This window comes from Mauremys reevesii, linkage group 3 (assembly GCF_016161935.1).
Source record: "Mauremys reevesii isolate NIE-2019 linkage group 3, ASM1616193v1, whole genome shotgun sequence".
NCBI lineage: Eukaryota > Metazoa > Chordata > Testudines > Geoemydidae > Mauremys > Mauremys reevesii.
Window position 1 is genome coordinate 190,587,557 of NC_052625.1, and position 23,190 is coordinate 190,610,746.

Genomic DNA, 23,190 nt, shown 5'->3' on the forward strand with positions numbered 1-23,190 from the left:
TGTGAGAGGAATTCTTTATTTGAGTTGGCTTCTTAAATACCTTCATGCTGTTTCACGTCTGGTATGCCTTGATGAAATATGGAGGAAGCTTAATCAAAGTGATATGAGCTACAAAAGTGAAATTTTGGAAGAGTGTTGCCGTTTTCATAATGTAATAAAATCAATAAGGTAATGATAAATAATAATGTTATAATATAGTGTGTAATAAGTGTGTCATAAAAACCTCACATTATTTCCAGTATCACTGCTTCTATAATTTATGCTCAGGTAAGTGAGAAAATCCCTGGAAATACTCATTTTTAGGAGAGTTTTTTCAGATTTGATATTTTCGTGAAAGGGGTTGGTAGGTTGTTAACGTTTGAGAACCAATGATTTAAAGCATCAAGTGTAGACCCCTTCAGGCAAGATACCAGATTAGATTGACCACTATTCCATTGTGAAATGGCCAGTCTTCTTTTCCTATAGAGCTGGGCACCCAGAAATAATCTGTGGTCCTTGTGCACACAATCAATATTAGACAACTTCTAGCAAAATGCCTCCCCCCCAACCCCCTTTCCCAGTAAGTGCTTTGCTTGCAAAGGATCCTGGCGAGCTTTGTTGTAATACTTACTCATGGCGTTTGAGTCTGTGTAAAATAGCTTTGTTTATGATCTGATATTTTAATAGCATATTTCACTGTTTCCATTTAAACTTAGAAGTGACATCTTTGTTTTTCCCATTTAAGAGGCAGCATAATCCAGATGCCTGTCAAAAGAATTGTTGATATAGCATTTTATGAGCAATCCTTCTGTTTGAGTTTATTTTTGTTTTGTCAGAAATGTTTGCCAAGCTCTTGTGAACTCCCCGTGAATATTACTGAGGTAGGCTCCCTTCTTAAGAAATGATTATCCATGCCGGAATACAAATGGTACAGTCAGTCATAATTCTGGGCCATGACATTTTTTTAAAGCTATGGAATGCATTGGGGGGGGATTCATTTTTGTCTTCAGTGTACATTATCCAGTGTTGAGCATCTTTAAAATCACTTTCTATCTCACCATTGACTTACGTACTGAGGTCTGTTTGCTCCAAAAGATGGAGATGATATCAGCCTACAACACTCAAAGTAATTGGGTATTTGAATGCTAAGCTACACTCCAGTCTCTGACATACAAAGATGCTCATTTTCTGCAGTGCCAAACAGTGGCACATCTATCTGGTATCTTATGTTCACAAGGTAGTTGATGTCTGAAAAAATAACACATTAAAAAGGAAGTGATAACTATGGGATAGGGAGTTTAAAAAATCCTCTCCTCTCTAATTTGACTCATACAGGACATGCATTTTGTTCTAATGGCTTAGAATTTTATGCTGAATCTGCAGTTTTTCCTTTTTTTTTTCCTTAATGCAATCTGCTGTTGAATCACAACTAAGTTTGATAAGATTAAAAAAAATAAATCTTTTAGAAGTCCTTTTTCGGGATTTTTTTGCTGCTAGGTATGTAAATAGCAGCAAGTTTAAACACACCCTCTAATCCTGTTTTTGTGTTGCCCATATAACAATTTTGCCTGCTCTTTGGGACAGCGGGTGGTGGAAGTGGTGATCAAGCAAGGATTTGGGCATAAGCTCTCCTTTATAAACCATTTTCATGGTTGAGGATTACAGCTCCCCCTCCCCCCTTCAGACCGCCTCTGTCTAGCTGTCCCTGCCATTTTTCCATCTACATTTATATTTTCTAATCTCCGTCTGCATTAAGGAACAATGCTGCATCTAGCTGTACTTAGAGCACCACAGAAGTCAATTTGGCTCCATATGGGTGTGAACCTAGTCCACCCGCATGGAGCCAGTTGCAGATTGGGACCTTTGCTGTTTGGGTATTTGAATAGTGCTTAGGACAATGGGGTTCTGATTCTGTATGGAGTCTCTGCATGCTAAACTAATACAACAACCTCTCCCAACATTTTGCTTTTGTTACTGCTGTTCTCTCTAATGGCACATCATGCCGTTGGGGGTGGGAGGGGGAGAGGCTCTATGAGTCCTTAGAATTGATCATCTCTTGCTTAAAACCGCATGTAGCGACATACTTCTCTTATAGCTATTGTACTCAGAATTTGTGCCATTCTCATTAAACTCCATTAAAGGAGATATAGCCTGGCCCTGTGGATAAGGCATAAGAGTGGGGAGGCGTAAATGCTCTACATTTACCTGCCATGTGACCCCGGGTAAGTCACTTCACCTGTTTTGTGTTTCTGTTTCCCTTCCCACCCTGTGGCATATCTATTTGGATTGTAAACACCTCAGGGCAGAGACTGTCTCTTAACGTGTGTTTGCACAGATTGTGTTTGAGACTTCTAGGTGGTGCCAGAGTAAAAATAATTGATGGTAATACTCAGTGAGGGGGCCATGAGTGCTCACATCTCACGAGATCGAGCATGGTGACTGTGGTGCAGCTTTTAGGTAGAGCCCCTGAATTGTTTTGTGCTGGTTCAGAACGTATCTAAAATGTAAGTCATGTGTATCTGTCAGTACAAAGAGGGTAGGGGGAGAGAACGCTTAACTTGAGATATCTGGAGGAAAGAACCACTGATTGCATTGTTCAAGGAAAGCTAGCTGTAAATTGGGAATTAATTTATAGTAACTCATTTATTTACCTGTCCAAGGATCTCTTGTCACTGTAAAAAATTTCCCCATACAGCCCAAAACTCAAAGTAAAAATGTGAAATCAATAGGCAGTGTTATATTCAGTTAAAATAATTGTATTGATTCCCAGATAATGGCAGCAGTTTATTCTTGCAGGGATACATGTCACTTCCTGTCATGAGGAATACTTTCACATCTATTACATCTGAAAGGGGGAACATAGGCATAAAACTGCATTGTTATTATGAATAGTGACTTTACATTGGGCATTAAAACTATATATATATTTATTTGAAATTGATCTTCTGGGATTATTTTTACTGCATAAGTATGCTCTTTGCTAACAAAAAAAACTTGTTTCTATAATGTCGTATAGCTTTTAAATTGTCTTGGTCTACTTTGTCTTGTGCATGTGCTTGTGTGCTCTCTTTTTTGTAGCAGTTTATTAAAGAGAAGATTTCCACCCCCCCCCCTGTTTTTTTTCTATCTTGATAAGAGGGTTAGCACCATGTTACCTTGGGTATTGGCCATTCTCTGTTAAACCCTAATAATCCACCAGGAACCTGGCTCTCATGGAGATTTTTGTCACCTCTGGGAGATTAAAGTTCTTCGTGCCGATCATGGTGACATTTAACTTCTCCGATTGTGGAGCTATTTTTCACTTGTGCTGTGCTCATTGAAAGGCTCTTCTTATTAAATATAGATTACTTCATCTTCAGATAGAAAATAGCCTTTTTTTTCTTCAACTCTTTCTAGGTTTCCCAGAAATCTCCTGCTAAATGCAAGAGTTTGCTGTCCTGCAGTTTACTTACTGTATTGCCAGAGATTGAATTTGACACAGATTCTGGAAACCACAAGGTAAGAGTACAATTACTTATTTTTTATAACCTAGAAAACAGTTTGTTTTCATGATAGCAAGTCCACCTACAAAATCTTTTCAGCTTTCTCCTTCATGACCTCTTGTCACCTAACAAATACAATTTGGGCCCTGTTTTATCTTTCAATGACTGCAGTAAATCTGTATCTGGGCAGATGCAACTGAATTGCTGCGTTACAATATAAGAAGTGGGGAAATAGGGTAAAAACTGATTCTGCAAACGCTACCATGAGGAGTCATATTTCAATTCAGTGGGATGACTCAGAGAAGTGAGTACAGTGTTGGTACTAAGACTTCAGAATCAGGCGCTACATTATGTAACCTTTACAATAAGACGCTATAAACTGGGTGGACAAATTCTATGTCTTAATTTATATATGTGCATGCATACACTTTATTATATATTACACACAAATATGTTAAACAAACATTATTAAGGCTGCAAAGGTAAGTACTCAAAAGTGAAGAAACACCAGAATTAAGATTGCCTAAGTTTTTAAACAAAACAGACTAAAAAAATAGAAATTCCATCATGTGGCATCCCACGTGGGTCATCAGCACGGCTGGAAGCTTTAGATCCACTGCACAGACCTCTGCTACTTGAGCTAAAGAAGTAAATAATAGCAGTAATCAGTTATAATCTTCTATGTGGACAAGCACTAGCGGGAGATGAGATTTGCCAAAGGGTTTTACAAATACCTGCCGACAGCAGAGGAAAGATGGGACTCTGGAAGCTTGGGTTCCAATCCAAGGTGGGGGTGCTCTGTTGGACACCCTCTGCTGCCTGTTTCCCCGGAGTGTGACCCCTTTGCCCCTAACCAGACCCTGCCTAGTCATGTCTCTTTCCCACCCATCTCCTTCTTCCAGTGCTATTCTCTTTACCTAGACCAGCAGTTCTCAACCAGTGGTCTGAGGCCGCCTGGGGGGGCTGTGAGCAGATTTGAGGGGGTCCACCAAGCAGAGACTCACTGGGGTCCAGGGTAGAAAGCTGAAGCTCTGCCACCCCAAGCCCTGCCACCTGGGGCTGAAGCTAAAGCCTGAGCAACTTAGGTTCCCTGGGCCCTGTGTGGTGTGGGGCCCCAGGCAGTTACCCTGCTTGCTACCCCCTAATGCTGGCCCTGGCTTTTATATGCAGAAAAACAGTTGTTGTGGCACAGGTGGGATGTGGAGCTTTTATAGGGGGGCGAGGGGGGCTCAGAAAGAAAAAGCTTGAGAACCCCTGACCTGTACCTGTCTCCACTCCTCAGGTTTCTTAGCCCAATCCCAGACTTTCTGTCTCCCCTCCCAGACTCAGTCTTCTTGTCCAGCTGTTTCCAGTTCCCTCCACCTCTGATCCTTGTCCCCAGTTTTCTTGTCTAGCCCCTCCTAGTTCCTAGTCACACCCCATTCCTCGTCTGATCTCTCTCTTCCCCCTCAGCCCAAGTTTCCAATCACTCTTATGCCCATATTCTACGTTCCTCAATGGCTCTGTCTCCCTCTCATGGTTCCTCATCCAGTTTGTGTCCTCACCCTGGCTCCTTCTCACAGTCTCTTTTCCCAGTCTCTCCCTGCCACCTACCAGTCCCCTCCCCACCCTGGGTCCTTGTCCTGTGCTCCTACCCAGGTCTGGCTCCTGTCCCCTTTGCATTTGAATTAGGCAGCTTCCTCTTCTATGCTGCCTGGATGTCAGCAGGGGGTTACTGAGGGAATAAGAGAGAGAGGCTTCCTGCTCTTAGTTCTGGTGCCCTGATCCTGACCTGGCACTGCTGCTGCAGGAATTGCAATTACAGGGAAAGTTCTCCTCATCCCTCTGCACCTCCGGCTGGAGCATGCTCACTCCTCTGCCAAATTTCAATCCCCTGCTCCAAAGCACGGGGGCACTAGCGCGTCTCAAAAGGTCACTGGGATTTAACATAGACAAAACAACCTATTTTTCCCTGGTCTCAGTCTTGGAAATGGATGAACTCTTTTGGCCAATATTTTCCTGAGGCAGACATACACCTAGTGTGGAAAATTTCAGCCCAATCTCTTAAAGTTTGGCAATATTTTAAGTAACTAAAAACAGGGTCTTATTACAGGGAGCATTGTTAATACTGGACCTGCCTATAATACATGCACACACCTATGCAAACACATTACATTTCTGAGACTTGCACCATCCTTAAACAATTGGCTTGCAGCTTCTTAATGTGTGTTTTACAAATTAAGGGCCTGATCTCACATGCACGTATCGGTTGGGAGACCGTGTGTATATGCACATTATTAGAGTGCTCAAGATAGAACAGAGAGATATGTAAAATGGAATCATTTTACTGGCAACAAAGATTAAAAATGAAATATGATCGTAGCCCATCTATATAAATATAAAATAAATGTTTTTGAAAAATAAACCAGAATTGTGAGTAAGGTTTTCACCTGGAATTGTATTCTAGTTGTAGTAAAAGTAAATGTTCAACTATGTATTTAAAAAATAGCTCTGTTTCTGTATGTGTTGGTAGAGCATATCCTGGGCCACCATCCAGGAGACAGACCGAGTATGGATACTGTGCCAAACAGCCTGGCCAGGGGTGTGTCAGCTGATGGAAAGGTCAGCAGGGAGAGGAAGAGATCTCCTGCCTGCTTTGCTGACTGGCTCATTGGTGGGTGGGGAGGGAGGAAAGAGAGAAGAGTCCCTGTTGCAGTGGTCCAACAACAACTAGTACTATGGCCAGGGTGGCTGGAGTTTCATGTGGAAGTACCTTGGCTTGATATGTGCAGGGAAGGAGATGAAAACAGCGGATCAAGAGGCAAACAGGAGTCAGGGAAGTCTGAGGGAGAGTATTAAATAGAGTGAGATGGGGAAAGTACAGCTAAGAGGAGGGAAAATGGGCTAAATGAGAGGAATTTGCATTCGTACAATACAAACGAATGTATTTTTTGTCACGGTAATATCACAAGTTAAATTCGCTGGGCATGTGGCAGCATAATGCACTTGATATGAAAGTAAAAAACCTTCCTCTGATGTTCCAAGGATGGTCCTTGGCTGGCTACTGAAGTAAAGATATTATGACATTCCTCCTGCTGATATTTCTGAAACAATGTACTGTGCCTGTTACCTGATGATAGGAGAACTCTTGTGGTTTTGTTAGAGCAAATTATAATCTATTAATAAAGTTGTCATGTGTATATTCGTATGAAGTCTGAAATATGACATTGTTAGTTTCTGGATTACTCCCTCCCCTTACGCTGACTTTCATCTGGAATCATAATTTTTTTCTAAGGTGTCTGAGTCTGTCTCCTTTTTCCAAGATGAACTTTGTCCACTGCTGTAGTGGGCTGAGAGCATGAATGACCCTTTGGTCTTTCTGACCCATTTTCACATGTTCTCAGTCTTTGTTGCTTCCCTTAAAATACATTTTAATCTTTTATGTGGGGGTGGAGGGCTGTTTGCACATCTTGTTCGAGGCGTTATAAATCCTGACTATGCTGCAGAGTATGGAAATTCAACTTCAGTATTCTAAGTGGGCAGTTACATAGGAACCTTTGGTCCTCGATTCAAACTGACATCAGTTTTGACTATATGTAGCATTAAAAAACAACGTAATTTGAAATGGAGGAAACGAGTGCGAGAGCTGTGATTGTAATGCAGTTGTTTTAATAGCTGTGGCTCCTTCAGCCCAGCAGAATAATTGCTTTACAGAGTACTTGCCACCTGAGGAAAGTGTGGGCGAGGCATGTAAACGATAAAGTGAGACTTCTATTGACCACATGCCATTAGATGCTTGTCTGCTCTACCACTGAACAGCGTGGCTTTTAGCTATATGTTGCAGTGAAACAGTGGGTCACATCTAATGTGATACTGTGTGTAATCTATAAGGTAAAGAACAACTGACAATATAATGTGGAGAAACAAAAGGGGCCACAAGAACGTCTCCATCCTCTGTACCGAAGCCAGAAGTGTAACAACTCTGCTTTTATCTCTGACACAGCCTTGCTGCTTTAAAATTTCTGTTCTGCGTCTTAGGTGGTTTGAAGCAAAGATTTTAGTTTTCATTGACTCAGTCAGTTGGGGAGAAAAGCAAGTAAAACAAAGTTGAAAAGGCTAGCTGCACTGTCGTCCGGTATCTATAAACTTAAGTAGGCGTCTAATCTGATATGTATTGGCATATGGCACAGAAACTAAGCAGTAACTCTCCTTCACACAGTGGGAGATTCACTTATCCAGAAAAATTCAGAGCTCTATATCTTAAAAAGAGATTGGATTTTTTTTTTTGCCCAATAAACATTGTTATACATGTTAAGGTGAGGCAATCTAATCACGTCTGCAAATCTGCTAAACAGAGTATCGTTCTGGGAAGAATCATGCTCCATATACACTCCCAGTATTGCACAATGAGCTAGTAGCATGATTTCAGGAAGGGAAGTGAATTTTCTCTAGCTGAGACACAGGAAATACTAACAAATATTCTATGAATGCTGATCAGGAGTTGCCTGCCTAAATTCTGTAAGTGAAAGGGAGAACATTGCTTAAGTACTATGGTCCTGTTGATTTATGTATTTATATATAGCTTCTATCGATAGCCACAATTCTAGCCACCACATTGTAACTCCAGGCTTGCGAGTTATATTTGGGTTCTATTCCCAAGGAAACTGAGGCACATGCTTCCTTTGTAACTACTATGCCTCAGCTTCCTTGTCTCTTAAAATGGAGAGTCTATCCTTCTAATTCACAGGGGTGCTGTGAGACCTCCAGAAACCATTAAATATTTTTAGTTCCTTGGGAAAAAGACACTGTAAAAAGGTCAAAATATGTATGTATGTTTATGGTATAAAATTGTTATCTCTGCAATGTTAATAGGTTGCTTTTAAACCAGAGAAGTATAGTTTCTAATGTTTTGTGTTACTATACAGATTAGATGCTTGTATCTAAATCACTTGTTAGAAGTCAAAGGAAAGACACATGAAGGTTGCTATGAGGCTGCCATCTTACACAGTCAAGGTTTAGAACTAGAAACAAAGCCTGGAAACGTGATATCTTTTTAAATTAAGTTCCTTTTACAAGAGCAGTTTAAAATATTTTTGCCAGCTTTAATAATAATGAGCTCATTTAGGTCTGAGATGAGTGATAATTATGAATGGATCATGAGTCATCAGGCCATGATGTTGCCTGGATTGCAGATTTTATTTATTACAAATGAAATCGTTCACCACAGAGGATATTTTGTGCATGCAAATTATATGGAGTTTTGCTGGATAGTTTTTTTTTTTTTTTAATTGACCTTACCCTCAAAGCATTTCACATTTCTGTCATTCCCTTCTAGTTTGCTCTTATGTCACACCTGTACTTTTGCTCCATTAGTGGCGTGAGCCTCACATGTTTGTTTGCTTACTTCTTGCAACAAATGTTGCCGTATCTTCTTCTGCGTTGCCTCTCATCAGTGGACCTGTTTCCTGAGATGAAGGAACTCCTGATCGCTTTGCCAGACTCATTTCTGCCACAGTGCGTAGAGGAACTCAATCTTTCAGTAATGGCTTGTGGGATGGATGGGGGGGGGGATGTTGGCACTTACTTTATACATTTAATGGGTTGCGGGAATTATAACTGTATATTAATAATTGTATCCTTCTCCCCTGACTCTTCATATTCCACTTTTCTTCTTAGACTCTTATTCATTAAAGCACTTAAGCACCTTCTTCACTGTAAACGCATGAACAGTCCCTTTGTGTTCAGTTGGACTACTCCATGGACTTAAAGTTGTGTGTGTGCTTAAGTACTTTGTTGGATTTACACCTTAGACTAAATTCAGCTGAGAAAGGACAGCATCTTCCCATGTGTTTGAGAAACACTGAGGACAATGGGTATTATCATAGCATAAATATTAAAAAACTGTGCACCACTTATTCTTTCTGTTGTAGGTACTGATTCTGACTCTGATCCTGAAAAGATTTGGGTGCACGCATGATTATATGCATGCCATTAGTCCCATTGACCAAATTCTGCACATGCCTAAATTTTTGCAGGATGGGGCCTCTGAGAGATGCTGAGGTGCTACTATTGCTTTTAACACTGGCAGGCCTGATCCTGCTGTTGCTGATGTAGCAATGTGGGTTAGTACCTAGAACTGGGGTGCTTAATAATAGTACTTATTACAGGAAAGCACCCGTTGACTTCAATAGTGCAGAACTGAGCTCTTTCAATTGATGTTGTAGGTACTCAGTGCTTCTCAGGATCCACCTCTGTACAGAGTAACAGATATTCATCATGGCACAGTAGATTTGAAAGTGAACTACACTTATGTTCAGGATTCTGGCTTAAAAGATACGTATTTTAAAATGTATATGAGGCCTATGCATCTCTTTCCTAAATTTAATGTTTCAAAACCTATAGATTGTGGTCTCCGATGAAAGGAGAAATTTAAACCATACAACATATTTCAACACAAAATTACCCAGACTAAAATAACAATCACTATGGTAGATGGAGCAGATACCTCTGTTTCAAGCTGCAAAATCTTCAGCTGAAGTCAGATGACCCAGACTTGTCAAACTGTTCAAGAAAGGAAAGATCACCATGGGATAGAATTAATTTGCGGCATCTCGTTTACCATTTTGGGTTTTGTCAGGAATTTCCCCCCATGCAGTCTGAAATGTCAAGTGAGAGATTTTCAGTGAGAGGTAATATAACATATTAAGAAAATGTTATTGATCACAGTATGCTGTTACTGGAAGATGGCTTTTTCTAACTGGAACCCCAGGGACTTTGCATGTTACAATATATTTTTCTATCATAACAACAGAAACAGGATCATTATAAAGGTCAGAGTATCTTAGCACTAAATTTTTCTCTAACAGTGTTGAGTTTCTTCACAGCAAGATCAAGATTTTCAGTGGGGAGGGGGAAACCTTACAAATAAAGCATCACATTCATAAAGGAAGGCAGTAAGAATTATGTTCACCATCACCAGAGATCAGAAATTACAAAGTAATAGGCATTACTGTAAATCACATTGTTGTGGACATGGACTATTGTGAAAAAGTGGGGCTGAATTAGAACCAGTTTATACATACTCTCTAGTCACATGTATATTTATACACATGCTCAAAATTTTGTATCCATAATAAAACATTATATTCCTCTTAAATAAAAACAATTGTAAACCAAGACGCTTTATTAGGCTCCGCGTATAAAAAAGTTGAGGGGAAAATCTTCATTGCACACAGAAGATTTGCTGAGCAAATGTGCATCAGCACTTCACAAAGAGTGGGGTAGCAAGCTATCTCAGTCTGTAGCAGGGTGCCCAGTTCTTGCAACTTTTAAGACTTTTTTTTTAATGTATTTAAAGAGGACTCCCACAACATAACCAACAACACTGAGCATCTTTTATTTATTTATATATATATATATATATATATATATATATATATATATATATTCTCCAAATGTGCAATATGAATATAAATTCTGACTGATCTCAAAATAGAACTTCAAGAATAGACATGTCATAAATATGATGCCCAATAAAGTTATTTCAACATATTCCTAACCAAATTCTCCAAAAACATGTAATGCAAAACATAACTCTTCACCACATATATTATTTCAATAACATGAATAATATCTATGTGGCATATACACAAAAAACCACACACCTATTTTAAATGAGCCAGTGCTGGTCTGCACTGTAAACCAAATAAAATAATGTTCTCAATATTTGTTTTCTTTCGTCCAGCTCCACTTTCAACATGTCTCTTGTGCCTTCCTCAGTCTTTGATGCAATCAATCTCCACTTCAGTGGATTTGAAAATATAAGCTTGACCAAGAAAATTCATTTGTGGTACTGCAGCTGGTTACTAAACTACTGACGGTTCCCATATCCCAGAATGAGTCTTCACTTCAGCAGCCCTTTTCTTCACAAACAAAACACTGTAGCATCTCTACAGAAGTGTCAATTCTTTTCTCATGTATTTTCAGTATTTGGTTTCTACTTTGTTGACTTTAAGCAAATTGTTCCTGTTTCTCTTAGGTATCCAAAGTCACGGGAATGGCTCTAGGTTATGTGAGAGCTTGAGTTTTCCCAACCCTACCTCCGCACACTGAAGCCTTTGTGCAGCAGTAAAAGAGAGCTTGGGTTCTCAAGCAGGCAGTCAACATAAAGAATCTAAATTTTCAGATACCTTTTTTCCCAGGGAGTTTAAAAATTTTCAAGCTATAGATTTTCTCTCATTAACTGCACTGAGTCTGTTACAATCTACTGCTGCAATAAACACGACCTCAAGTGTAAGAACACTGGGGATTCTCTACAGGAACTCTCTACATTGACCTCCAAGAGTATATCCATCTCCTGGTCAACCACTCAAGTCTTTTCACTAATTAAATCCATACTTGTTGATCATGGCAGTTTCAGTACGAATTCTGAAAGCATTTAATAAAGATTAATTTACCCTCACAACAGCTTTGTGAAAAGCAGGGATTATACTGAAACTACGAGGGAATTTTAGGTAGATGGAATAGGGTTATCTGAACTGGAATTTCCCCAGAACACAAGAGAGGGATTTTAACCCTGAAGAAAGTGCTATGTGATCTTTACCATGACTGCAGTTGATTAGAATATCAGTTGTACAAGTCAACCAAGAGACATTGTTGCAAAGGATCATCATCACTAGGTTGGAATACAAGTTCATTACTGTCGCAGAAGGAAGAAAGCCACTAGCTCAGGGGCGGGCAAACTTTTTGGCCTGAGGGCCGCATCAGGTTTCCATAATTGTATGGAGGGCTGGTTATTGGAGGCTGTGCCTCCCCAAACAGCCAGGTGTGGCCTGGCCCCAGCCCCTATCCGACCCCTCCTGCTTCTCGCTCCCTGATGCCCCTCCCCCGGGACTCCTGCCCCATCCAATCCCCCCCCGTTCCCTGTCCCATGACAGCCCCCAGAACCCCCGTCCCTGACTGCCCCTGCCGCCCCATCCAACCCCCCTTGTCATTCCTGACTGCCCCCCCTGGACCCTTGCCCCATCCAACCACCCCTTCTCCCTGTCCCCTGACAGCCCCGCAACCCCTGCCCCTGACTGCCCCCTGTTGCCCCATCCAACCCCTCCTCTCATTCCTGACTGCCCCCCCCCCCGGGACCCCTACCCAATACAACCACCCTGTTCTCCGCTCTCTGACCGCCCCGACCCCTATCCATACCCCTGACCACCACCCCAAACTCCCCTGCCCTCTATCCACCCCCTCCCCGCTCTCTGTCCCCTTACCGCGCTGCCTGGAGCACCAATGGCTGGCGGCGCTACAGCCGCGCTGCCCAGAGCACCAGGACAGGCAGCCGCGCCACCCGGCTGGAGCCAGCCACACCACCGCGCAGCACAGAGACCAGGTCAGGCCCGGGCTCTGCAGCTGCGCTGTCCGGCAAGAGTTCGCAGCCCCGTCGCCCAGAGCATTGTGCCGGTGGTGCAGTGAGCTGAGGCTGCAGGGGAGAGGCCAAGGGCTAGCCTCCCAGGGCAGGAGCTCAGGGGCTGGGCAGAAGGGGCCCACGGGCCGTAGTTTGCCCACCTCTGCACTAGCTGAATGGGCAGCATCACATCTTGTAAGGTGATCTTTGGTGGCCACCAATACAGGTGAAAGACCAGTCTACACTTGGCTTTTGAAACCTAATGGGATCTGATCTTGAGCTGACATGGCTGTAGGATCAGATGAGCCAGTCCCGCAGCCCATGCTGCAGGATTTACTTTTCACAAGTTAAGTCAGCTTCTACTGCAGCAGGGCTCCTCACCATTTAAAAAAAAATGTACTGATCTGCTTATTGTCCATGGAAGAATTCTTTTGTAGCCCTCCTTTCATACCCACAGACATAGACACAGAAATGAAAAATAAGCCTTTTGTGCAGGAGCAGTTCTACAAAATAAGTGTAGCATTTGGGTAGGAGATGGCTGGTATTGTGTCCCCCTCAGACAGGGTAGAGTTTCATCATGTGCTATAGAGCAGTTTTTGACATAAACACAGCTGTGCAAAGTTTCCTATAAGCCTTTTGTGACCATCACTACAGAACACTGTTTAAAATACTATTTGAATCAGCTAAATCGGGCTAGCACTGTGGATGAACTTTGGTGCATAGTTAGAAATGACTGTAAAAGAGATGAATTATTGAAATATAAATCCTCTTAGTTCCCATGTTTCTGTGTTCATAGAGTGAGAGGTTGAGGGAAGATGGGGGAGAGAAGAAAACCAGTGGCAGAACAGATTGTGCTGTGTAAATGATAGCTAAGTTTTCTATTTTGTTTATTTGAATTGGAGCTTGGTAGATGACATAAATATATGTATATTTTACACCAGGGGTAGGCAACCTATGGCACGTGTGTCAAAGGCGGCACGCGAGCTGATTTTCAGTGGCACTCACGCTGCCCAGCTCCTGGCCACTGGTCCAGGGGGCTCTGCATTTTAATTTAACTTTAAATGAAGCTTCGTAAACACTTTAAAAACCTGATTTACTTTACATACAACGATAGTTTAGTTATATATTATAGATGTATAGAAAGAGACCTTCTAAAAACATTAAAATGTATTACTGGCACACGAAACCTTAAATTAGCGTGAATAAATGAAGACTCGGCACACGACTTCTGAAAGGTTGCCGACCCCTGATTTACAGTTTCACTTCATTTTGCACTGAGTGTAAAAATTTAGTTTTAAGCAGAAAATTAGACAACTTGCAAACTCATTTTAGTAATTCTCTGAAAGAGGTTTGTATAGTGATAAGAACCTTTAATTGTAACATACTGAAGAATTGTATCTCTTCTTACTGAAACATGAGCAAAAACAATTACACCGAGTGTCTCTTATGTTATTAAGGAAGGATACAGTCCTTTAAGCATGCAAAAGGATTTCTAATATTTCACTGGTTACAGGAATTAAAAACTCCCTTCTTCACAGACTAGATAAACTGAGAAATGCAGAACCCCTCATCGTTGCCTGCTCTAAAGTTATAGTAAGAGGATTTTAGTAAGATTAGAATCTTCCATTGCCTACTTAAAAGTCTACTCAGAACTGCTTTACATTCCTATGAAGGGAAAATCCACACTAGCTAGATTTGAATAATGGAATTGCCATTAATATCTAGCATAAAAGGATGATTGGTTGTATATTTGATTTATGGGAAGCTGAAATTGACAAAGTGTACTGTATGTGTGAGGGTATATTTATGCTAGTAACCCTTGAAAACCAATCCAATCTTGTTATGTTCACTAAACATTTAAATGGCTAAAACAACAATTTATGCTGCAGTAAATCTAGTTACTGTAATTTTGATAGTTTTGATAATGACTTTGGGTTAGTAAAGAACTGTGCAAACGTTCTGCATTCAGAGCAAGTCTGACAAGTCACCATTTAGTTACCGGCTGTTACAGGATTATCAGCTTTGAACCAAAGGAAATACTTTCAGATGTACTAGAGGTTTAAGGTATATTATTTCTTCATCAATTGCTAATACAAGAATTGTGTTTTCCAATTTACACCGCTACCTCAATATAACGCCACCCGATATAAAACAAATGTGGATATAACGCGGTAAAGCAGTGCTCCGGGGGAGTGGGGCTGCACACTCCGGTGGATCAAAGCAAGTTCAGTATAACACGGTTTCACCTATAATGTGATAAGATTTTTTGGCTCCCAAGGACAGCATTATATCAAAGTAGAGGTGTATGTGCAAATGGGTTTCCAAAATCTTTACTGTGAATTGAGATTTTGTTGTCAGTTCGTTTTTTTTTCTATTTTTTCTGTTTGTTATTTTACCCCTATTTTACTAATATCTGTCATATTGCACGTGTGTGCAGCTGTTTCTTGATTTTGCTTTGCCTGCAATACCTAATTCTCTGCTCTGTATTGTCTGGCCGCTTTGCAAACAAGGTGTCCTTAAGATATTCAGCTATGCATTCATTTTTGAAATGTTCTGGAAATTATTTGATTTTAGGAGAATAAATTGTTGATTCAAATCAGACAAATTCCTTAAGGGTGTGTAATGTGTTTTGTGTATTGATAAGTCTAGTGTATGTACTGCACTCATCAACATACAGTAGCTCAACATACTCAACTCATACTCAACATACAGTAGCTCAATAAAATGCATTTGGCTTAAATATACGATATTAGGTTGGGCTTCCTGCTAAGTAACTTCATGTTATGAGGCATTTGTCCCAACTTGCCCACATAGTTCAAATGGAGTAGTCCCCAGACTTGGTGCAGTGGGCACTCTTGTAGTGGCAGGTTGGTACTGTTATCCAATTACATTAGTAGTAGTTCATGCGGCTTGGTGCATTTCGAGGGCATAAACCAAAACTATTTGTCAGAAGTGTATTTCATGAGCTTGGGATAAATCCTCTTTGGCAGGGACAGTTTAGCAATATTCCCCCAAATTCCCCCCTTTCAACCCAAGCTGTGCATTTTTAGCCATTTATTTCTCTCCGCCCACTTGTGGAAGTCTTAGCCACCAAACCTTTCAAATTAAAGTATTCCTCGTCCAATCTTAACTCACTACATAACTTTTTCATTATTATTTTGAAAGAAAATGTTTAATACTAAGAAAATGCAGATGAATAACTCACTCAGTATGCTTTATAGGCTTGAACCAACATTATCCATGCATCCAAATTATGGCAACTTTATCTAGTGTGAATGAGATGCTACTTACATTTGTAGGTAAAAAATCAACAACTATTAATTTGGCAGAATTATTTATTTCTTACTGATGATTTTTGCAGTGTATATAATCAGAGTGCTCATGAATAGAAATGACACAATTTAAATATAGAGGCACTGCTGTACATTGTATGATCTTGTTTTCTCAAACTGTTCCATAATGCAGTGAATAAATTTATCTCTTCTGAAAAGACTTTTGCAGAAATCACACACAGTGCGTTCACCTCTATTATTTAATATGACTGTTTTATAACTCTCATAAATCGGTGATTTTTCAGGTGCCAGTAGCAGAAGGAGAAAGGAGTTCATTCTGAGGAGAAAAAGAAGAAAAGCAAAATCAATGGAAGCTAAAAGTGCAGCTAAATGCACCAGAAGCACTTCAGTGAAAATGAGCATTAGAAAATAGTTACATAGATTTGGCTGAGATCATTCCCCACCACCCCCTTGCCCGGCAATCCCCAGGTAAACGTATAGAGGGCGCTCTCACAGTGTATATTTCTCCATTCCCTTGTGGAAAGGAGGTGGTGGTGGGTCAGCAACACCTGGTCTCCTTAGGGTATGTCTACACTGCAATTAAACATAAGGCGGGTAGGATCCCAGAGCTTGGGCTTCAGCCTAAGCCCAAACAGCTACATCACAATTAAACAGCCCCTTAGCCCAGCCTGAGACAGCTGACATGGGCCAGCTGCAGCTGTTTAATTGCAATGTAGACGTACCCTTAGAGGCCCCTCCTAGGGGAGAGATGTATTCTAGGCAGGCTGGTGAAGGAGTGGGCAGGCAGCGAGGTGTGGATACCATTGACCTGTCATCCTCAGCTCTGTGGAGAATCTCTGGAAAAGGGTTGGATGGGTGAGAAAGGCTTGGGTTTATGTCCCTGCCAAATGACACAAGGCAGCATCCAGTCAATGGAAGATCCGGCCCGCAGTGTCCCCTTTAGACATCACACTACTGACTGAATAGAGGCCTACATATGGCTCGCAGCCTAACCTTGGCAGTGCCGGTTGAGGTGTTGAGAATCCTTGGGACAGAGACTTCCATATGGAAAAGAAAGTGAGTCAGGCAGCACAGTGTTACAGATAGAGTTGGTTGAAATGTTTCATTGAAATTACTCATCCAAACTTCACATTTAGACTTTAAAAAAAATCGAGGAATTTTTTTTTAATTAAATCTTTCATGTTTTTTTGCACAGCTTTAGCTTCAGCATTAACACTGGGGATCTTTATTTGTCTTTGGTAATTGATGACTTAAGCAGAATGGAACATGAAGGTAATCTTAGAACTGCCATAAAGAACCAGAAACCAATGCGTTAAGGTGCACCCGAGTCTTGTTAGTGTGTGAAAGATACATGCGTTAAGTATCTTAGCAATTCACATTATCTTCCCTTTCTAAGCACTTTGATGTGCAGTTATGCACCCTGTGTTAGACCAGCTCCTGGTAACCAGAATCTCTTTCCCCCTAACCTAACTGCCTTATATCACAGTAATGCATTTCTCAGTACCTGTCTTTGGTATTGTAAAAGCATATTTAGTGTCCTTCATTATGATACACTACATAATTTTACAAAGCTGGAAAAAGCAGAGTCTCTAATCCTCAAGGGAAGGTTGAGGACAGCCCAACTGAATCTAGCTGCTACTTTAATATTCCACCTCTTTTAGACGTGCGGTATTTTAATCCCACAATGAATTTCAATATTTACATGTGCTTGAAAACCTTACTGGGAACCAGCACCTCCTAATCTTCTACATTTCTTCTGATTAGCACTGCCTACTAATCCTAACACTAGACCCAATACCAACTGTTAACTGCACTACTTGTTTTCCAGTTAAATCTAATCCTTCTAGCAGTCTGAGACCGGCATTATATTGATCGCTCTTGAATTGTCAGCTGTAAGATGTTGTGGCAGTTGTTGGGTTGTATTTTTTTTTTCTTCGTCACAGGCTGATAAATACAGTGATTAGTATGAGATTATTTTGTATATGATGAATGGTACAAAAGCAAAACAATAGTCTCTTTTGTATGTGAGGAAGTATTTCACTTTCTACTTACATTAGTGATTAGTAGCAAGATGTGTATGTGCAATGACTTTCCTTAGTGGTAATTCCCTCCTCCCCCACCTCCTTACCTATTAATACATTTGTTTTAAAGCTTTTGCTATTAGGTTATGTAGACTTTATTTAATGTGCTAGGAAAGATAATACACTAGTCAAACCCATCTAGTTCTCAACATACAGACAGCTTTAGAGACAATCATTTGATTCTAGCAAAGGTTCAATGTGTGTTTGTCCACCCAGCAGCAGTAGTTTTTGTGCCTCAGTCATATTGAACTACTTAGATGAATTAAGAGTAAAGAAGTTTCTATTGTGGGGTTTTTTTTGTTTCATGGAAACTTGTGTAGGTGTATAAAATCTCCAAGAGCTGTTCAGAATTTACATTAGGAGAGAGCAAAAAAGAGTGCATATTGCATAGCCACAGAATAATTCGTTGTTTTTTGTTAGCAACAGGACCCTCTCCCTTAAATAGTTTTTAAATTGCACTGAAAATAACAGGGAAATTAGACAGAGAATATGAAATTACACTTCTACATAAATGGAGCTGATATAGCTAGCAGTTCCCTAAATGTTTCTGCTGTCATTGTTGTCTTTAGCATGTCAGTCACAAGGCCCCAAAAATGGATAAACAATTTTTGTTATTGACATGGTTCTCTTACCTATGTGATGGTCTTTGCAGTTTTAAATGGGAGAAAAAAAATCTAAAATTTTAGATCAAAATGAAGGTTAAAAACTCAAGTCCACACTTTTTCTAATTAACTAACTAAAATGCATGATTGTTTAAACACAAAATCCTCTATTTTAACACCATTGCTACTAAGAGTTGCTGTCTAAGAATTGCAGTGGGGGGTCTGGGTGTCAGGAGACAGGGGTTTTAACCTCTAATCGGACAAAGACTTGCTGTGCAACTGTGGGCAAATCAATTAGGCCAAAATCTTCAAACGTCCACTAATTTTGGGTGTCAGTTTTTAAGCAACCAGCTTGAAATACTTTGCATCTGATTTTTTTCCCCAGAGATGCTGAGCACCTACAGTTTCTAGTTTTTTTTTTAAAGAGTTATAGGCCCTCCAGTTCTCTGAAAATTGAGCCCAAGGTATCTCAAACTGGGCACTCAAAATAATCAGAGAGGCCACTTAAAAAAAATTACCATCGCCTCTGTCTCTGTTTTTCTATCTGTAAAGTGGAGACTTACCTCTCCAAAAAGTGGTGTTGAGGGTTAATGTTTATAAAGTGCTTTAAGTGATTAAGAGGAGGGATGCTAAATACTGAGGGGGATTTCAGATAAACACCCAGAGGAACTGCCTGCAGACTGCTTCCTATCCAAGTGGACATAGATGCTCATGTTCCCTTCTAAAAGTGCCTTTGTGAATTTTAACTTTGTCCAAAGGGAACTTTTCATGTGGATAAGAGTGTCCATGCAGGGAGTTAGTAGACTTGCAGAGTCCAAGTCTCACTGAAAAAAGAACCCAAGTCTCACTGAAAGTAACAAATCTGAGTCACACTGGACTTTCAATGAGACTTCGGCCCAGATTTGAAAATGGGACTTAGGCTTGTAGAGTCACTTAGGTGCTATTGAAAATTTGACCCCTTTAGTGGTGTAGCTTGAAAAGGAATTTTAAAGGATGGTTGCTGCAAAAATAGTTTTTATAGCAAAAAACTATTAATGTTAATAAACCTTATCAGAGGACTGTAAAAAGTTTTAGCAAATGTGAATCATGAAAATTCAGACATGAATTTCTAAAGTGATGATGACTCATAATGTGTGATGAAATGGAACTGCTCTGCTTTTTAGTTAATTCATTGCTACACATTTTTGAAATCCTTCCCTCCTACAGATCACATTTTTTTCAGAGGTTGAGAGTTACAGATGCCAGCAGCCGAGAATCAGGCTTCATAGTCAGATTCTTGCAGAGGCTTGTGCACCTGTTGGTCTCTCTGGGGAAGCACGGCAGGGGGCAATGAGCCCTCTAGCTATTCTGAATTGCTAGCACTTGCAGCTGCAGGAGGGGAAGATAAAGTGAGAGCTGATCTGGGAACGCCTGAGATGATCTACAGTTACATGTAGAGAAGCTTCATGAGTTGCTACATATGCAACTCTCAATAGAATGGAGCAGAAATGAGATGCTAGTAACACACCTGTTGGTGGAACAGACACTAAAGTTCAGGGTCCCAAAGCTGAAATTATTATTCCTGGCTTCAGTGGGAGATTGTTTGTTTGAATAAGGATAGTGGATTGAGCCCCCAAATTTAAGGAGAGATTGGGAAGCGACTGACAAGATTGAAAGTCAGGAGAAATACATAACTGTTTCCCCTGCTTGACCCCCCCCTCCCCAAAAAAGGGCAAATCCTAGTACAAAAACAACAATTTCAGGAGAATATGCAACTAAGAAGAAAGCTGGGTACCTTGTAGAAAGCACAAAGCACGGGAGGGTGAAATTTTCAAAAGTAGTTGTCCTATTGATTTTCACCTAGTGACTTAGGTGATTTTGTATATAAGATTTATGTGCTTTTGAAAAGTTTACCCATAAACTTCTGTTGATAACATTCCCAAGGATGAGCAAAGTTTAAGCAACATTGAAAATGTCTCTGGGAGTGTCTGAAAATTCTTTCTATCTATTCGCCCCTCCTTCAGGGTTTCATACAGGTGTTCCATGCACTATATAGCACCTATCTACAGTACATAAAGAGAGTTCCAGATTAGGAACACGAAAAGAGAAAACATACTTATCAAGCATTTCTCTGCTTTAGCAAAGTGGGAAAATCTGTTCCTTTGAAGCCTTACAACTGAAAATCATGTTGAGAATTGATTGATGTAAAAGAAATTGGCTCTTCCATTTCCTTAGCCCCTACTTGAATTACAACTACAGAACATGCATGTTGGGCTGATGAACCCATTATTGTGCTTTTACTTTGCTCCCTCTGGTGAGAAATTATTTTGTACAATATGGGCTGTAAAAATCAATATTCCAGTTGATGGAGACAAGGGAGCATAGTACAGGTCAGTGCTTAGAGATCTGTGATGTCTTAGGTGTAAGTTTGCTTTATCTATTTTAGATTTTGGTCTTAATCTCCCATATTCCTTACACATTTTGGCCTCATTACCAATATCCATACTGCTTTGACTTTTATCGGTAACTTTTAAGGGGAACAGTTGACCAAAGTTGCTGAGGTCCATCACTGATATTACAAAGTGTCTATGGAAAAACACTTCTGTAAAGAAACAGTGTTCTCAGGGGGTGATGCTCCCATTACCTCCCTCCCTTCCCCCATTACAAGGACTATAATTCATTCTTCCACTACCACAAATGCAATTTACTCGGTATTTTGTGAGCTTCTCAAACAATATTCTGCAGGCCACTGTGTACCTGAAGTTCCCCACGAATAGCAGCAGCAATACTGAAGGTTAAGGCTGAAAAGGAAAGACAATTTTAAACCTAAAAACGTAAACTCAGCTCCTTGCAAAAGGCTTTTAACAGCAATTGGGCTTCCTCAAGTTCAGGAACCTTGAGACCCACTGATATATAGGGCCCTGAATCACAGCCAGATAGTAACAATTCTTAACCAGAAATGTATTTCACTACCAATTCTGTGTTCAGTTAGTTTATACTGTTTGGGTGAAGGTTGTTTGCATTACTGCATAGGCATCCGTATACCAGTGTCATAGGCTATGCAAGTAGGAAAGCATATAGCTATGCAGTGTTTTAACTACCTGAAGCCTGGGGACTTATCCCACTAGATCAAGATCTATTTCAAGGTCTGGCAACATCGAGGTTTCACTAGGTTGCCAGTGTGGCTCTTTGAACATGCCCGTGAAAATAATTTGTAAACAATTAATTTTAATTATAGCTAGTTCAGAGTAGATCCTTGAATAATGAGATGTGGCTGGATTTCATATAAAACATGTTGCGGCGCTATCTGAAGCAGGGGGTTCTCCAACTTTGAGCGTGGAGTTTCCCCCAGCTCCCAACTCTCCTGTCATTCATAATCACTTTAGTTTCATTGTGGCAACTATAGCAATTTCCTACACGGGGAAAGCATGCCAGATAGTGTTTAATGTAGTCCGAATGGGACAAGTTTTAAAAAATAATCCTGATTATTTCTTCTCCTTTAATCTCCCTGTGATGGACTCTGTCATGACTTTTCTGCCCCATGCTGGAGGCTTTGGCACCCTGATACCCCCTGCTCAGGAAAAAAACCCACTCAGGCTGGACTTCCAACAAGACTTACTCCTCCAGGGGCCTAGAGGGGCCAGGAGGAGACACTAACCAATGACAAGCCAGGAGGCCATTTAAGAAGGCTTGCCTGCAATCATCTCAGGAAAAATGCAGGAGGGACAGGAGAAGAGCGCTTTAGTCTTAACCCAGAGCCCCCATGCCAGACCCAGCCTTTTGTTTGAAGTGCCATGTCCAAGCAGGTACCATTTGTGTGTCTTTACCAGTTTAAAGGTGCAGATAGCCAGATTCTGAGTTTATTTCTTGATTCACATTTTAAAGGTCCCCTTGCTCTGGGCAGGCTGCCACTTTGTCCTTCCCACTCATTGTTTCTCTCCAGTCTAGAAACTAGCAGAGATAGCAGCAAGTGACTAGCCATGGACCACAAATGGAGACCATCTGCTCTAAAGTAGTCTAATCACCAAAGAAATGGGTATAGAGGGGATTCTTTTAACATGTAGAATGTACTTTAAAATGGCCTCCATCACCATAGTATCTGAGAACGTCACAATCTTTAATGTATTTCTCCTTGCAGCACCCCCATGAGGTAGGAAAATACTATTAACCTCAATTTACAAATAGGGAACTGAGGCACAGACAAAGTGAGTTGATCAGTGCCATAGAGGATGCTTGTGGAGGAACAGGAACTGAACCACTCTAACCACTGGCCAATCCTTCCTCCCTGCATCTGAACTTCATTCTGGTTTTAGAAGTAGCAAAGAATCCTGTGGCACCTTATAGACTAACAGTCTATAAGGTGCCACAGGATTCTTTGCTACTTCTACAGAACCAGAC

General features: G+C 40.7%; 1 protein-coding gene across 4 annotated transcripts in view; it reads left to right on the plus strand.

The window, feature by feature from the left end:
* Window positions 1-23,190, plus strand: part of KLHL29 (kelch like family member 29) — a 544,314-nt gene that overhangs the window by 78,035 nt on the left and 443,089 nt on the right. For 3 of the 4 annotated variants that reach the window (XM_039532518.1, XM_039532519.1, XM_039532520.1), the window contains one exon: window positions 3,376-3,477. In XM_039532518.1, the coding sequence (XP_039388452.1) occupies window positions 3,376-3,477 (102 nt within the window). Of the gene's footprint in view, window positions 1-3,375; window positions 3,478-16,489; window positions 16,599-23,190 lie in introns of those variants that run through there. The other variant, XM_039532521.1, reaches the window with a different exon arrangement.